This window comes from Serinus canaria, chromosome 2 (assembly GCF_022539315.1).
Source record: "Serinus canaria isolate serCan28SL12 chromosome 2, serCan2020, whole genome shotgun sequence".
Lineage (NCBI taxonomy): Eukaryota > Metazoa > Chordata > Aves > Passeriformes > Fringillidae > Serinus > Serinus canaria.
This window is the reverse complement of record NC_066315.1, coordinates 126,720,534-126,739,007: the sequence shown is the minus strand read 5'-3', so window position 1 is coordinate 126,739,007 and position 18,474 is coordinate 126,720,534. Positions and strand designations below refer to the sequence as shown.

Here is an 18,474-nt window from a genome sequence, read left to right as displayed (position 1 = left end):
CATGCAGTACCTCCTAACCCAGTGCCATTACAATGTTCTGAAAAATATCCACGTGCCTGAGGAAAAAAAAGCAGATTGATTTGCAATAAGCAGCTGGAGCAAAACACACTCTGTTAGTGGTGCTTCACGTCTCACTGAGCACAGTTCTTACACAACAAAGAGAAAAATCTTCTTCCACTCCCAGCCTGGGTGAGGATTGATTAAGCTCAGGTAGCAGCTGCTCTGCAGCACAGATGCTGTACTCACTGAGAAGCCAGCAAGAGATGTGCAGGTAGAATTCAAATGAGCAGAGGACCTCCACCAGCAGCAGGTGGCAGAGCAAGGCAGGAGTGAAGTATTCAGAAGCTGCTATGAAGTTGAAGTCTTGAAATGTGTGTGGGAAGGGAAAGACAGCCAGCTTTATTGTCAGAGCAGAATCTTTGGATTAAAAAAACTGAAGGAAAAATGCATTTTCCTGATGTGAAAGATCACTTTCACTGCCATTATTTGTCAGAAAACATATGGAAAAAGAGAGGAAAGGAATGACTCAAGGAAGTACCATAAAGTTTATCTAAATGTAGCAAGAAAATAATTGTTTTCTTTGCCAGGATATGTAAATAAAGCCTGGAAATAAAAACAGATGCAGCTCAGAGGCTTTAAAATGCCTTTGCAATCCTACCTCACCTCAGCTGAGAAGTGGTGGCTTCTGAAATCGCCTTTTAGCATGATTGTGCAATCCTTTCTTATCTTTTTTCAGGGCAAAGTCAAAAAGAGGGGTTTTAGTCTGACATGCAGCTGGTATTTAATGCCTCTCACAGTCAGACATGACTGTGAGATACAAATTCAAGTAGATGCATAGTTAAGCAAAGGTGAATATAATAGATAGGTTGTCTACTGGAAAAATTAGACTTATGTAATTACTATGTTTTATTAATCAAGTTTTACATTGACAAGGAGGTAATTATGGGAGGTCTATGCCCTGTCACTGCTTCCCCTTGGCACAGAGCTCCTTTTCAGACTCAGGTTCTCTGTCATTTGTCTGTAGGAAATTTGATCATTTTATAAAGTCCTTGTTATAAGTTTATTTACCACAAAATGTTCGGCTGCTTTCTGTAACATTTGCACTGCATTACTGCTGAATGCCAGGTTTATTTCTTTTAAAAGTAATATTCTTTTTAAATTTTTTTTTTTTTTTTTGGCATCAGTCCATGTCAGGCGGCAATTGTGGCAGGGCAGCGAGCTGCTGTTTCCAAAGCTGAGTGGGGAGTAAAGCCAAACTTACCTTTCATGGTGGACTTTGACATTTCAAAATCCAATTTATATCTATTCAGAAAAAGATCAAGTTGCTACTAAAATGCCATTAATGTGGCAACTGCTGTGTAATTGCCTTTGTAGGATGCAGAAATGACCCTGAGAGGAAGTGGTTGGACAGAGGCTCACAGATATTCCCTGGCCAGAGCTTCCTGCACTGAGCACACCACGAGGAGCTGCAGAGCATGGCAAGGAGCAGAGGGAGAAGCTGACAGAAGTCATGGACAGTGCCACAAGGAACAGCCACATTTCACAGCTGGTTAAGGAGAAGTGATGGGAGAGACTGTCAGACTGCAGGGATAACCAAAGGGAATACTGGGCTCCTTTTGGAGCAAGGCCAGCAGTGCTGGGTGGGGCACATGCAGCTAATCAATAATTAGGCTGAGATAACAGAAATACCAAACTGGGACCAAAGGGGAAAGGTAATTAGGGGCATACCCCTAATTTATTTGGGGGGGGGGGGGCGGGGGGGGGGGAGGAATGGCAAAGAAAGGTCAGTATGCTTCTCTTGCTAATACCTGTGCCAAATCACCACCATTTATTGGGGTTTTTTGTTAAATCCCTTACTTAACTGTTATCTGAATATAACTTGCTACTGAACTCAAGTTGGATTAGTGGTTGAGTAACAGGAGACATTTTTCTGCCTTGACCCAAGGTCTGAGCCAGGGCCTGGGTAAGGGGTATGGGTCCAGCCACAAATACTAGATGACAATATTCACAGGGGAATATCCCAATCAGCTAGAAAGAAAGAAGAGGATCAGGCTGTTTCATGTCCCTGTGAGTGCTGCCTGTGTGTGGGCTGGAGAAGAAACCCATGCCAATGTCTTTGGAGTGCAGGCACAGTCTCACTGCTGGTGAGCACTGACCTGTGGGGAGGAACAGCATCAGCTGCACTGGGACTGGAGCTACTCCTGGGTCTGAGAGCACAACTCAAAACCTCACCTCCAGTGAACACAGGGGAAGAAACACCCTGGGTCTCAAAATCCAATTAATTCAGCCACTCCCCTAGTGTGTATCTGAAATTGTCTGTCCTTCAATAGGGAAATTAATACAGAGAGCCACTCAGGAATTTATAACCTTACTTTTTCCTCTGCTGTTCTCTCTTATCCAAAAAAATAAAATAAAAAAAATGATATCATCACACACAGATTATAAGACAATTTTTGAACAGCAGAGTAGCAATCAAGTCTGAGTAATAATGAAGAATAAATATTTTCTGTACTGACAGATGTGGCCCAGGATTTTAGAAGCACTGGGAAGCCCTGGCATTGTTGATCAGATGGGTGATTTGTCAGACTCCTGGAGGGCTCTGCTTTGGTGTGGGAACCACAGGTGGTTTCTGGGCTCTGGGGGCTGCTGCAGCCAGCTCCCAAAAATTTTTCATCAGAAAATTTTCATCAGTACAGTTTGGTTGAACTATACTGATAAGGAAAGTGGTTTAATCTTTATAAATCAGTATTCTGTGATGGGAAAGGAGGAAACAAAACTTTCTGTCAAGCTTTAGTGGAAAAGTCTAGAGAGGAAGAAGAAAATATCAGATCCTAAAAGGGAAAGGTTATAGCATGATCCCCCAAACAAGCCCTATTGAATACATTAACATCCTCCAGTCATAGAAAAATACAATTTTTCACATTTTTCACATGAAAAGTTCAATCTGTGGTGATGGGAGGGAGAAAGGAGAGCATAGAAAAATAATGCCATGAATAGAAAAGAGGAAGGTGGAAGAAAAATGTAGGCATCTAATGAGTGTTAGCTCTCTTAGGTAATGTTGCAACTGGGGCATTGAAAACATTTGTGGTTTAAGGATTCATTTACTGAAAATGAAAGAAGAAACAGGTGAAGAAGCCTGCACACCTTCTTTTCCAGTCTATCAATTAGCTTCTGGAGTCTGTTTATCTGGATCACCCATTGGCTGTCTTCCTCAAACCAACCTTTGAAAAAGATAAAAGATAAACATTTATAAAATGTTGATAAGTTGCTGGTAGATACAGTGTATTTCTGTATTTTATAAAAAAACAAAAATACCCTGCAAATTTTTTGGCTTTTCAAAGATTGGGCTGCAACTAGTTCAATGTTCATTTAGGTGAAGCTAAAGGAAAGCATGATTTGATTCTTGATAAATTATTTTCTTTCTGTGTAAGATACAATAGAAATCCAAGACAGAATGAAAAGTACATTATAGATTAATGCCAGTGCTTTTGAAATCATGCTGGTAACAGAAGAGAGTTCTCCATCTCCACTGCAGGTATATTCCTCTCTGTGTAGTGACTTGATCATAGAGTGGTTTGTGTTGGAAGGGACTACAAAGATTGTCAAATTTCAACTCCCCTGCCACGGGCAGGGAACCTTCTACTAGATCAGGTTGCTCAGTGCCCCATCCAAGCCAATCTGATGTCATATAGCAAGGCTGGAGCTAGACAACACTGTTCTAGACAGGCACAAGCTTCTGGACTACGAAGGAGGTGAAGGAGCCTGAGGGAAAACCACACAAGGAGCAGCTGAGGTCACTCAGCTCGTTCAGTTTGGAGAAGAGGAGACTGAGGGGAGACCTCATGGCAGTCTGCAGCTTCCTTGTGAGGGGAAGAGGAGAGATGGGTACCCATCTCTTCTCTTTGGTGACAGTGACAAGTGACAGGACCCAAGGGAATGGCATCCAGCTGTGTCAGGGGAGAATTAAGCTGGATATCAGGAAAAGGTTCTTCACCCAAAGGGTGTCTGGGCACTGGAACAGGCTCTCCAGGGAAGTGGTCACAGCACCAAGAGTTCAAGAAGCATTTGAACAATGCTCTAGGCACGTGATGTGATTCTTGGGCATGGCAGTATACAGGGCTTGGAGCTGGACTTTGAGGATCCTTATGATTCCCTTCCAACTCAGGATATTCTCTGATTCTGTGAGTCCCTCTCTAATGTCTCTGCAAAGTTTTGCTTTGCTAAAGTCTCATGAAAACTGTCTGCCAAATGAAAAGGACAATACTCAAGGAAACAAATATTTGCATTATTAAAGAAGTTTCTGACATCACCCACCATGTAAATGTGTACATCAGTGATTGCTTTAAGGAGAGAGGAAGGTTATTTATCAGAAATTGAAGATTTTTCAATAAATGCTCTTGTTATCCACATTTATCAACCTTCTCATTTCTTGTGTCACTTGCAGATATTTTGACCAAAGAAAGAAATCCTAATCTGAGAACAAACCACAGCTGTGGTCTGGAGTGGAGGCAGGGTGTGGCTTTACCTGAACAGGTACAGAAGCTGAAGAAACTCTGGCCTGAGCCTTGGGTGCATAGACACCCCACAGTGTTACTGTGCATGTGGGCAGCTGGCAGTAGGCAGGAAAACCAAGTGCCAAGACAAACACAAACCTTGTGTAGGAAAGTAGGCAGCTCTCAGCTGTTTGTAGAGCTGTGGAGGAAAATGTCAGCTCTTTAAGATTACACCAATACAGTAAGTGGGTTTGGTAGAGCTTGCATTTGTTTGGGCTCCTTCTGAATTAGGAGTGCAGCTACAAGGCTCTGTGACCCTCCTTGTTAGGAACATGAATTCACAAGAGACCAAACATCATCCTGTGTCACTGCTCTCAAAGAACAGCATCAATTGGTGAGTGGCAGGGAGGGAGTCATGAATGTGAGTGACAGAAAGGTCCTCAGCAGAGGGCTCAAAAGGAACAGGTCAGCACATGGTCAAGAAGTGAGCTAGACCCACTGCATATTTTGTTGTTTCAGTCATCCTCATGCCTTGATTCTGAGAGATGTAACTAAGCACAGAGATATCTTCACTGCAGCCTCATGCTTAATGTTACTGCTTCCAAAGAATCCCATTTACCAAAGTACTCCATCATCTTCCAAAGCAGAAATGCTGCTGCAGACCTTTTTTTTTTTTGCATTATCTTAAATGAAATATTATTTTCTTTCAGGTTTTGTATTTTCCCTTTCTATTTATTATTTATTCCCCTCAGCTGAGATGTGAGTCATGGCAGAGAACTTGGTTGTATATGTTATAGCCTTCACCTTTTCGTTCATATTTGCAGGCAATACAGATTGCCTAAAAAATGCTGAATCAATCCAAAACACACAGTTTGGCCCACAATTAAGTTTTTATCTTTTCTCATTTCAGATCTATGGATATACATTAATTTTCCTCAGCTTTCAGGTAATATCTTCTATATTAAATTGAAATTGTCTTCTTTCATTAAAGTATCTTAGTTACATATCTAAATTAAAATATTCAGAGGAAGGTATGTGTATATTCTTACATGTCTATATGTTTAAAATGTGAAATACCATACCTGTGCTAGAAGAAGGGTTATTTGATGACAGGCTGTTGTTCCTCTGAAGCCTTCGAGCTAAGCGTTTTCCTGGCCACTGAACTGAGAGCACTTCTGGTTTTGTTGGATCTTTTCTGCACAGAAACACAGGAGACTTCTTAAGAAAAAATATGTGGGGGAGCTCTTCTCTCTCTGTTCTCAAAAAATAGGCTTTTATGTTCCCTTTTGAATTAAATAAAAAGAAATACCTGTTAAGAGCACCGAATTATTTTCTGGATTTTCACTGTAACTCATTAATTTTGATTAGGTCATTAAAGAAGTTAAAAGAAAAAAAAAAAAAAAAAAGAAGAGGGTTAAGCTGGCAGAAGCCAAAATCTTTGAGAGAGACAAATCTCAAGGTCAGTATCTGTGCATGCTGTGGTTCTGACCTGACCTAAGTAATCATTCACAGTTTTTTCATTCACAGTTTTGTAGCATGAATGCAGAGGAACTGGCATGAATAGAGGTGCACAGACACTGTGCATGCTTGGTGCACCCTCAGACTTTAAAAACCTGATTGATTCCTACAGTCAAGATGCTGGCAAAAACCAGATATTACTCCTGTACTTCAGGGGATCTCAAACCTAACAGCAAAACAAACAAGAAAATTACATTTCTAACAGAAAAAAAAAATTACATTTCTAACAGAAAGGTCTCAAGATCTTCTTTGTCTACAAAATACAACAGTGTGTATTTTGCTTTCCCTATTTTTTTAACAATAGCATACTGAGGAAAAAATTCCATACAACCAAGTAACTTTTCAAAAATATTTTGATCCTTGATTCTACAAACCTTCATCACGAAGATCAAGCTAAAACCCTTGGATGGATGAAGGCTACCCAGGTGATTGAGAATTTGTAGAGCTAGAAGTTAACCAAGAATATGGCCATATATTCTAGGAAGAAGCTGTGACAAGCAAAAGCCTGGCTATTTCTTCTTTCAACATTTTTCACTGTGTGTGAAAAAAAGATAAATTATAAAGCTGGAAAAAACAAACAAAACAGTCAGTCATCTTAGTAATTCCAGAGCTCTTTATATTGCGGTGGTTTGGTTTCTACATCTGATATAAACTGTCCAGGGATTTAAAAAGAAGTCAGGAGAACCTAGCAGGTACCAAAATGATTGTCCTACAGGCAGCCCACCATAGGATCAGATGCATTCCATTTTAGGAAAACTCCATTGGGTTCGTAGAAGTGTATCCCTATTTCTCCTGTTATTCCCTACATCAGATTTCTGGGTGCAATGTAAAGCAGTTGTGGAGGTTCACCATGACCTCACTCCTGCCCCCCTTCCCTGCAGCTGAAGAGGGCTTTGCTCACCTCTCCTGACGGCTCTGCTCCTCCGTGCTCTCCATGGCACACTCCAGGGAGCTCTGGAGGGACTGCAGCTGGCTCAGTGTCTCCTTCAAAAGAAAGCGAGTCACAAACTGCTCCAAACTGGAAGCATCCTGATAGTCCTAAGGATTACATGAAAAAACCCCAAAAGGTCAAGCTTTGCTTACCAAGTTAGAAATACCCGAGGGAAGGTTCAGATTCCATTCAGGAAGGAAGCAGGTTGGATGTTTCCATGTTTATACATGTAAACCATGCTAACAACCTTTGTTGATGGACAAAAAGCCCCCTGAATTTCCAGATGTAGGCACAGCTCCCACTCAAACTGAGAGGCTCAAGTAGACAATGACACAACACAGATTTTACTCAAAAAGATCCTTTTCTTTACATCCACAACTCCAGCTGATGGCAGCACCACATTACTTCTGAAGTGTGGAAAAGCCAAACTAAGACTGACAGCTGCAGAACTGAATTTAAAGTTTTAATTCAGATCCACTCTTGTGAAAGGATGTTTCTCAAGCCCTCTGGCCTGTCTCAAACATTGATTATGGGAGTAGTCTTTGAGCAGAGCACATGCTTAAGATATTCCCCCGAAAAATCCCACCAGCAGCTGGCTGAAGGACTGTGTGGGAGAGGTTGCCTTCTGAATTTAACACTCTTTGACTGATTTTTGTTCCTTTAATTTGTTTAATTACTTTTGAAACCATATATCTGTATATTTCACAATTTAATTAAATGCATCTAAATGCAATTTAAACTAGAGTTTGGTTATTATGAAAGTTTGCACCTATACTTAGCAATTTGTAGTAGTTCTTTGAATAATGGCATTTCCAATTTCTTGTATGCATCAAAAAATATTTATGCTTTTTTATTGTGCAGATAATTTCAGAAATCAATTTTATGCCTGTTGTCTCCCTGGCCCAATAAATCTTATTTCCATGGCTGGGGTCAAATTTGATGCTTCTCACAAGCCTAAATCTGCAAAACCCCACTGTGCTCCCTTCCAACCATGCCCATTATGTGATTCTGTGATTTGGCAGTTCTGCAGTAATATGTAAGTAATGCTTTGTGAGGGGGGGCACCTTTACAATAATATAAAAACCCTCTTTCTTTTTTCTCAATAATAAATGTAACAGAGAGGATAGAACCCCAGGAGTCTCTGCTTACTGTGCTGAGGTCACATGAGGAACAGAGATAGAAAAGAGATTTACATCTCTTAAGGTCTGAATGAATTTGTTGGCTCCTCACTCAACTGATCTTGAAAAACCTTTGGGCACAATTCCATCTAAAACAGTTTAATAAAACATGAGGTCCCTGCAACGAGAGATTTCTTTAGTCACCACATCTGAAGAGAGATGCTGGTCCCCCACTCCAAGCTTTAAAGAAGACCTGTCACTTCAAGGGTATTGCCTCCTACACTATCTGAGAACCCATTTGAGTATTTTTGGTATTCTTGAGGTATTCCATGTTCTTTCCAATGTGAATAACACCTGAAATGCCTTTCTGATTTTTAGACTTAGAATTTTTCCGTGTATGTGTTTGCAGTCAGAACACAAATAGAAGATGTTTAGAAATTTGAATGTAAAATTGTCAGATAATAGCTTTAAGAGCATTCTGCTCTCAAATGAGAGCCATGTTTTCACAATATCTGTTATTTCTTGTTGGAAGACTTCTGCTACAGAAATCTCAGTTGTTAAACCCCCCACAAATCATCAGAAGTTACTTATGTAGCCAAAAGCTTCGAGGTCTTCTACATTTACTTATTCTGTCTTCAGACTAATCAGCTGTGAGTCACTTTCCAACAAATAATTTTTCATTGACACAATTTTAGAATAGATGCTCATGAGAGATTGTCTGTCTACCTGAAGGACTCACACTGGTTTATAATAATGTTTATGGCAACCTTTCTTTGATTACTTAATCTTTTTGTGCAATAGGAAAGCTGTTATTTTATTTTTCTTCTAAACTGTCTCCATTGTAATTGATTTAAAACTTCAGGGAACCTGAGAGATCATTTAATTTCCAAAAACTTTGATTTTCTGGCATGTTAGAACAACATGTGTGAATCTGTGCAGCATGGACAGATAACTGAAACCTTTCAGTGGAAATCCAAGGTATACTTTCATTTGTTTTTCAGCTTTTGCCATCGTTCTTGGAAATAAGTGAAGAAATTGTCCCAGAACTGACCATTTCTTGTAAGTTTTTGAATTGTGTTTTAAAATTTTGGGCATCCAGAAAGTAAATGTTGCAAATATCTTGATATTGCTTTCTGATGATACTCATGGTAAGTCTGATACAGGCATGCTGAATTACAAACTAAATGTATTGTTTCAATTAGCAAACTGTTCAGGTGGGCTCTCATAGATATGGGGATCATATAAACATTAGCTGTGTAATACTTCCTGCTGTCTGAGGCTTCTGCTTTCTAACTCCTTGAGAAAAAAAATTATCTAGAAAAGCTTTCCTGTGTTTAAAGTTAATAGGATTTTTTCATCAGAACTACTCCAAGTTTGTGCATTGCACTGGGATTTAGTATTCTTTTCTTTATATTTCTGTCTCATAACCTCTATATTTAAAGGCTTCCCTATGAAAAAGGTCCTTGTGGTCTTTAGATATGTCTTAGAGTTACCTTATCAGATTTAAAGAGCTAATTTTGAAGATGGGAAAGATAGGAAGGATGCTATCATCATCTTCAGCAGTCTAGAATTATTACCCTTTCCTTATGTATATGTTACCCAAATATTAGTGCTTACAACTGTTCTATGTGGAATTACTTAACTTTCTTAATGCAAATAGTTGAGCAAATAATTACAAATTATTTACAATTTTTGTTTTCTTCAAAGAGTTTATGAGTCAAGAAATTCTGAGCTCCAGCAATGTTGGGCAGCTTCAGCTCCAGCCCTGTGAAAAATAACTACTACCTGTCTTTTTAAAGCTCTTCAAAGATCACAGAAGAAGGTATTCAGGATATTTAAATGATCTGAATAATTGTAATTTAAGTCATGGAGGGAAAAAGATTGTCCATTACAATTCAATTTAAACCTCAAGCCCAGCTCTCAGCACTGAGAAATTAGTAGCTATGCTTTAGTATCACTTCACCACTCTATTTCCTTTGAAAATTACCTTATTTTGTGTTTTACTAGAGGCACACTGGTACAACATTTTTGTATCAATTTATTAAGTTTTTCTTCTGGTAGAATCATCTCAACTGGCATGCCCAGGATTTGTACTGCCAGTGCATTGTGCCACCAATCAGTAATGGGACCCATGGATGGTGTCTGAACATAAACCAGAAAAATGGCCCACTTCTTGAAATTGATTAGCTGTTAGTTACTGTTCATTAGCATACACATTACACTGCACCAAGGTCTGGGCAGTCCAGATGAAATAAGTCTGTGTTAACATATTGTTCTGCTTGTTAGTTTTACTGAGTGTGAATGAATCAGGGCAATTTTCCACATTTTCCTCATCAAGAGGCAACTGTGACCTTTGTGAGCAGCAAAGATTTGTTTAATGAAAATGAAAATGCACATAATTAATGATTTCACTGTGGAAAAGGTGACTGTGGTCTTTAAAAGTGTCTAAAGGCTATTTTGGAAAGTGCAGAAGAGGTTCTCCTTTTACAAAGGCAGAGGAGGCAGGGTTTAGGAATCTCCTAGTGCAGTCCCCATCTCAGGGTTACCAAGGTTCAGCAGCTCTTGATCTTCTCAGTCTTTGGCACCAGCCTCAGCCCTCTCTCCTTGACCCTGCTGCTCCATTTACCAGATGAGCAGCTCCTTGAGATGGAGAGGGACACTTCTTACTGATATATTACTTAGCAATTTTCTGTCTCCTATCTATATGTCATATTAAACATAATTTCACAAAAATATTTATGCTTATCTTTACAGAAAATACCCTCAAGTCAACTGAAAGGCAGTTATCACTGAGTAGAACTCAGTAAGAAATAATCTATTTAACTTTCCCTTTATCATGGAATGTCTCCTGCCCTGGTATGTTAAGATGCCAAATTAGAGGGACAATGCCCTGGATTACATTTTTAAATTGAGGATATAAAATTAGTCAGAATAACTTCACTAAAATGAAATCACTAAGATGTAATTCTTCAGACTGTAGGAAGAAATCTAAACAGCATCAGAATAAAATCCTCATTTCACTAGAAGCCATATTGAGTGATGCTCAATGTACTGATGTCACACAAATGTAACTTTTACAGCACCCTCACTGTAAAAGTGATCAAAGGCAGGATGTGCCCAATTATTAGATTCAACTTTGAATATGGCACAAGTTTTACAAGTTTATCCAAGTACTATATTTAGCATAGATGATGTGTTTGAATTCTACCTAGAGAATTGGCACAGTGACAATTTCTACTAACCATCTGCAGTGCTGACATAGCAGCAATGAAATAAAATAGGCAGCCATGGCTGATTGGAAAGGAGATTGTCACATATTTGTAACAGCATCTCTCAGAACAGTCTGTCACTCCCTGGGCTGGGATTACTGAAGCAGTAATGCACTGTTGTTGCAATAATAGGGTGCACAGAATCCATGCATGGATAAAAAGTAACCCCTATTTAAGTGCTATTAGGTGCACCAGATAGCTTAGAGACAAGAAACTGTTTTGGCTGTGTTTGATATTAGCAGGGAAATGTGCAACACCCTTGCTGCAGGGAGAAGGTTGCACCGCTACACATAAAACATCAAAGTCTCTGGTGGTTTTGATAGGTGTCAGGAGGGGAATGACTAGTTAAATGTTTATTTTTCTGCTGTGAAATAATTTCTATTTAAAGGCATGAATGTTAAATTAAGTGCTTTTTGTTTTGTTTTATCTTTATTTTTGACTAAACACATCTTCTCTGCTGCTGGCAAAAATTTGAGCATTGTATCTTTTTGACCCAGTAGGCCACAAAAAAAGATCAAAGAAGTTCCCAAGAGTTTTCAAGGAGCTAGAAGAGAAAAGGAAAGGCATGAATGTCTTGACTATCCTTGCATGACTCCTCAGAATTAATTGCTTGCATTTTGCATTTATCTTGGTTTGATTCGACTTGCACTAATAGTCACAATCTTAAAAATAAACAAAATAAAAAGTCCAAACCTTAATTTAATAATGATCCCAGACAAAAATAGCATTTATCTGTAGGGCCCTCTCTGCCTGGTAGCAGGGTGGAACTGGTGACATATTTAGCATTATCACCAGCATTCCTCTCTTCAGTTGAGAGACAGACAGTTCACTTACTGGCTGGAACAGGCTTCTCAGGAAGTGGTGGAGTCATCATCCTTGGAGGTATTTAGAAGATGTGTAGATGTGGCACTTGGGGACATGGTTGAGTGGTGGATTTGGCAGTGTCAAGAGGTTAATGGTTTGACTTGATGAATTTAAGGATTTTTTCCAACTTGAATGATTCTAAACCTTAATGATGCCATGATTTTTGATTGACATAAAAAATTAGCAATAAATCTAAAGGAACAAATGAACTGTTTTCCAAGTTAGTGCATGAAAGTTAATACTCAGGATAAACAGAGCAATACCTGTTTTTCTTGTGCAGCAGCTATTCATTGCACTAATTTTATGAAAGGTGCATTTGTAAAAAGTGTAATTTCAAAGAGAACAAGACTATATCCTGTGAAAAATGTTAATAAATTCTAACCTCATGGAAAAATAGGTGCCAGACAATTTAACACAGTTTCTGTGAAAACAAAAAAGCAATTTAAAGCTTTATTTTTGCTGAAATATAATGTTAGTTGTGGAACACCATTGTCAACAAAGGCTTATCTTTCTTCCCAGATAATTTGTTTTGAGATAAAATTTACATAAATGCTACTGTTACTATTAGTCAAACATGCAAGTAAAAAAATCTAGGCATTCTGGTTTATAATGGTATCAACCCTCAAGATTGCAGTGATTTACATAATTGCCATAAATGCACTATCAGTAACTAAATTTCAAGCCCTGTGTTACTCTCTCAGCTCCTATAATCTTCTCTTTTACTTTACTGGCTCCTATTTTTAGACTAATCAAGAAATTTTCAAATAATGATAAGGCTGCACTGACTTTGCTTAGCTTTGGGTTTTTTTGAGCAAAGCAGAAAAATTAATGATTTCATAGAAGCAGATAATTAGACATGCTGTGTTTGTCATTGAATCCTTGCTGTTGCACACCACACACCCCCCCCCACTATGTTTTTACAAGCAACATGCAAAAAGCAGTTAGGGTGTTTTCCCCCAAAAAACTTGGAAGGCTATTCAAGAACTTTGTAGCTCCACTAAAGAACTGTCTTGTTTTCATCCTAAAATTATTGTTTATGTTTTGTGTATGTAAATACTGCATTAAAACCAGCCTTAAATAAATCAGTTTTGATCACTACTGCTCAAATGCATTTTGCTAGTTCACCTAGTCTGGTGCCTTGCTATCACAGATTGTTAGGTGTCTTTCATAAAAGAGCTGCAAAGGATAGAAGAAAGTCCTCCAAAGTAAAGAATCAGACTTTTGCAGAGTCTGAAACAGGGAAAATTTGCAATGTTTCATCCCTTCTTTCCTGTGTTGTCTGCCATTCCTTCCCATGCCAGCCTGCTGTGCTTTTGTCTCCAAGAGAAGAGCTGTACCTCAGTATTTACAGGAGTAGTGTGCACCCAGAGGTCATCACTTCCCTTCCTGCTGTAAGGATATAGCACAAGCAAACAGTAGTGAACAGAAAGTCATCTTCTGTTTAGATGGGATTGAAGTCTCTTGCTTCCAAATGCAGTTCAGTCTTTTCCCTGCTGAAAGGTGTTCCTGGAGAAATCTCACTCCCTGCATTTTTACCTTGGCACCTCCCATCAGGCACGAACGGTCCCTACACTCCTGAGAGCTTCCAAGGTGCAGTTTAGGTTGGTTTGGCAGGAGGAATCTGGCCCCAGAACAGTGAAAGGAAGTCAAAGCTTCTTGAACCTGCTGACACCCTGGAGTGTTTTCTGCCACAGATGATGATGTTTCACTTTCAGAGAGCAGAGGACTGGAAGGCTGGAGAAAACTCAGTTCAAAAAAGCTGTGCTGACAGCTCTTTCAGACCACAGAGGGCAATAAAGTACACAGGAATCATGCTGGTCTGGGTCACTGGAAACTGACTCAGCCACTGCAGATACACTGTGTGCTGGTGGGTCCCACAGTGCAGGTATCCAATCTCAGAATTCTTTTCTATATATGAATTTTCCAACTAGCACATCACTCAGAAGATGGTAATAAATGCTGCTACTACTCAGTGACTGTTCAAGGGACTCAGTGGCTGCAGTGGCAGACTGGTGACAAAGTTTTATGCTGCACTGTGAGAGGAATCCCAAGTCGTGCCTGGGATGCATGTCAATGGCCATTTAAATCCACACCAACCATTTCTGAACACCTGTTTGTTTGAGCAGAGTGTAGCTCGAGCTATGAGCTGCCTCACATCTTGTGTGTCACTGGTGATGAACATCATTTATTCTCTATCTCAATGAGCTAACTAACTTTTGCTGCACATCCAGCTCTGTTTTTAGATGTCCAAAGTCCAGATTTAGACCACAAACTTAAGTAAAACTTGAACTAAAAAGTTCAATAGACAGAAATTTTAATATTTGCACTCCAATGATTTATCAGGTAATGAGGTCACATAACCTATCTGTTTCCTGAGAACTGAGTTCCAAACTTTGAACTGAAAATTCAAACTTTCAATTGAAAATTTAATTTCCATACAAAGATGTAGTGCCTGAGCATATCCTTAGCAGAAAGTTCTATTTTAGAGTATTTGAGGACACCTTTTTGGTTTGACTGTGTTCATACAGAGTTTCTACTAAATGGAATTAAAAGTGCTTTCCAGTTTTACCCTTGCTCTATTTCTGCCACCTCTAACAAAGAGTCAGCTGAAGTATCCCGAAAGACAGAAAACCCATTAGACTTGAATCCTCAGTTAAGAAAATAAAATTCAAAGAAATTGTGGTTTGGTTATATTTTAGATGGGTTCTTCAAGTAGACAAATGAAATGCTTATTATTATTCCAGATTTTCTTATCCATATTTCTAGTCAGGCCAGTACATGTATTTTATAATCTCATTACTCTGCTGGGACTTCTCCTTGTAATTAACTTCTGAAGTAACTCTTAAATGCTGTCTTTTATTTACTTCCAGTTGCTATGAGATGACATCCTGCCCTTCAGCAGCAGTATTTTATACACATGGCTATTTTTTAAAAATTATGCATAGCTAAAATGAACCGATCCTTTGCTTTTTAATATCCAACTCAACAACTCAGTGAGTCAGTGCCCGTTCATTATGAGTGGAAGATGCACAGCATGAATGAACAGACATTCAGCTTCCTGGCTCCAGCTCTAAATAAGCTACACTTTTGGGTTTTTATTTTGGCAGGTTATGTAAAATGTATGAGTACTCCACTCCTGCAAACACCCAAATACCAAAGATAACAGCTTCACTAAAAGTGCACAGCTTTCTCCACATTGATCTCTCCACTGATTAACTGGGAAAAAAACCAAACGGGGTTTTTTGACTCCAGGGGATCTCACTGAATAATTTTAGCTGAAATTTCTGGTTTTGATGACTAGCCTGGTGTGGATCTGGGTTTGGAGGATCTGGGTTCGCTTCCCTCATCTTTTGAAGCTGTTCCACCTTGCACAGGACATTGAACTGCTCAGCCAGGGAAGAGGAGGGAATCACCCCATGTATTGAGGCACTTTTGCTCAGCTGGGATGTGGTTTGAACACAGGAGCAGGTGCAACCACAGTGAATTGCCAGGTGGGTTGGCTGCCTGGCATGTCCTGCAGCCCTGCCACATCCCTGGTCAGATGTGCAGGTGGATAAACCAACCTTCCTCCCCTGAGAAACACCTCCTCCCACCAGGGTAAAGGTGCCCTCGCTGTGCTGGTGGGCAGCAGCCCTAACACCTCCTCTTGGCAGGCTCTGTGACCTCTGCTTCTGTTTAAAAGGCCTCAAATGGAAATGAAACCTTGTTCTTGGCCAGGAGGTTTCCCTCAACCCACCAAGCTATTTTTTTTCAAATTTGGTCTATTTCCAAATGTTGTTGTTGATACTTACTCACATTTGGCAGGAGACACAGAACTCTCTTCATACAAAAATGCAAAGAACATTCTTCAGACCATTCACAAAGATTTTGGCTGTATCCAGACTGTAATAGTTTGCAGACAGGACTTGAAAGATTTTGTATACAACCATTTTGACAAGACTTTTCCTACTGGATTTTGCTACAAACATGTATATTTGGAAGAACTTAAATATGAATTAGTAAATTCAAATAAGAAAACTACCGGAAATACTCCAAATAAGCAAAATAGACAATGTAAGGAAAATTTCACAAATTTTACTTACTTTCTTTGTTTTGTCCATTGCCTTCAGAATGGTTATGTTCAAGTCTTCCAGGACACATACGACATTTTCATACTCTCCTAAGTGCTTTGAAAAATAATCTAAAAGAAGAAAAAACCCCACATCACCTACAAATGTCCTCAAAAATCAGTGTCTCATTAAATATTAGCTTTATCAAGTCTGAATTAAGTTACAGCATTATGAAATACCTAAATGCAAAATGAAAAGGAGATACAATGAAAAGGATAATTTTCTTTTTAAATTTTGTATTATTTCTCTGTAAAATCATTCCTGGCATACTTAAAATACCAAAATCCATACTTTCTAAATAATTTTCTTTCAATAAATGAGCAGTCAAATTAAAAAAAAAAAAAAGAGGTAAATATCATTTTGACAGATGAAACAAACTTATTTTCAAAATACCTACATCTTCTTTCTAAATTGAAATTTCAGTCTAATAGTCTACAATTACTAGCAGCAAGTGAAGTTTTCATATATATGTGGTGAATTTGATTACATTGATAGGAAAATGAGTAATTCTGGTAGAGCCCTTAGAGGAGATAATATCAAGTGGGGGCTGTTGTGAGGCAGGGCTGGTTGAGAGCAGCTGTTTCTCTGAGAAATGAAGAGACCATGAGTTGGCCAGATCAGCTTCTAGTCCCAGGTGCTGTGATATTTTCAAACAAATATGATGTATGCAAAATAATTTTAATGAAAATCGTGGAAATAACAAGTTGCAGGATGCCCCTGTGTATCTTCTCAAAGCAAAGGACTTCTTAACAGAAAGAGCTGGTGTAAAATCAGAGGGATAACAGCAAGAGGAGGAAGCAAACCTGGGAAATGATGACCCGAGTTCCCATTTGGTTGATGTGGTGAAATACAATAGAGGGAAGCACAGGAAAGAAGTAGCGTGAAAAATAAAAAAACAAAATTATGTTAGAGCTTAGAGACTGTGTTAGACAAGGCATTTAGACATCAGATCACCAGGAAGGGCACAAATATCAACATCTAAGTGGCAGACAGGAAGAACAAGATTAGATAGGAGCTTTTTGAAATAATAAATAGCAGCCCTTCAGGGATTTTAAGAGGTCAGCATGAGCTTCTCAGGGGAATCATGAAAACATAAGTTACCAGGAGCACTGTAATGTGCCTGGTATTGCTGAGAGTTTGAATGAAATTATTTAGAATTAAAATGCATTATTAATCAGTACCCTGGATGGTTTTTAGCTTCATTTCTGAGATGAACTCATATAGCTCAGAAAGAGCTTTATAATCACAAGCTTAAATATGGACTGAGTAAATTCAGTACCAGATTCACAGATGAGAAACACCCTAGTGGCAACATTGGAAGGATTTAGAAGGCATTTGAAGCAGCCTGTATTTAATCAAAGCAGACAATAAACAGAGTCAGTGCTGGACTGACACCCCCAGGCCAGCAAGCCTGTGCAACATCAGCTGCCCTAAATCCATGTGGAACAAAACCACCTCTCTTCCTCAGCCAGGTTTATACAATTTTGGCCAGATGCTCAACCAGCAGAAGCTGTCACAGCCCAGTTCACTTCAGAGAAGCCTCTCGTCATGTATTTATAAGCCACAGGGTGAGGTGGTTTTTAGGGGGTTCTTGGCCATGTCACCCTGTAGGTGAGTAAACAAACTGGTATTCAACTTGACAATATGTTCATCTTTTAAAGGTCTTCAGCATTGCTGACCATTGGAAAACTTATCAGGCTGCCATGACTCCCTCAGAAATTGTCTGGTTGACAAGTACGATTTTTTTTTTTTTCTGACATTTTGTGGGAAACCTGCAAAAACATTTGTAAATAGTTTTCTGCTGCAAGAAGCACTCCTAAATCAGGTGCCGTTAGATAAGCTGGAGAGCAAACAGGGTGCTGGGAAAATGACTCACAGCTCAGAATGAGGTACAGAAATGGGTAATTGGGCCAAAATCTAGGCCTTGCAGGAGTTTTATTGTGACAAAGGATGATAGAACTTGTCAAGCTTGCTATTCTCCCTGGCTCAAGTAGGAGGAAAGTAATGAATTTTCTTTTAGTGGGGGTATATGACAAGTGTTAAAGTGAGAAACTAACTCGAAAAGATATCTCACACTGAGGGGAAATAAAATACAAGTCATCTATCTATCCATCTATCTATCTATCTATCTATCTATCTATCTGTCTATCTATCTATCTATCTATCTATCTA

At 39.1% G+C, this 18,474-nt stretch overlaps 1 protein-coding gene across 1 annotated transcript in view; it reads right to left on the bottom strand.

Moving 5' to 3' along the window:
- The window catches only part of NECAB1 (N-terminal EF-hand calcium binding protein 1), a 51,649-nt gene that overhangs the window by 5,541 nt on the left and 27,634 nt on the right, over window positions 1–18,474 (bottom strand). Inside the window, exons 6-9 of the mRNA XM_050971860.1 lie at window positions 16,276–16,373; window positions 6,913–7,049; window positions 5,576–5,688; window positions 3,145–3,221 (exon numbers count right to left, since the gene is read on the bottom strand). Coding sequence (XP_050827817.1) covers window positions 3,145–3,221; window positions 5,576–5,688; window positions 6,913–7,049; window positions 16,276–16,373 — 425 coding nt within the window. The remainder of the gene's footprint in view (window positions 1–3,144; window positions 3,222–5,575; window positions 5,689–6,912; window positions 7,050–16,275; window positions 16,374–18,474) is intronic.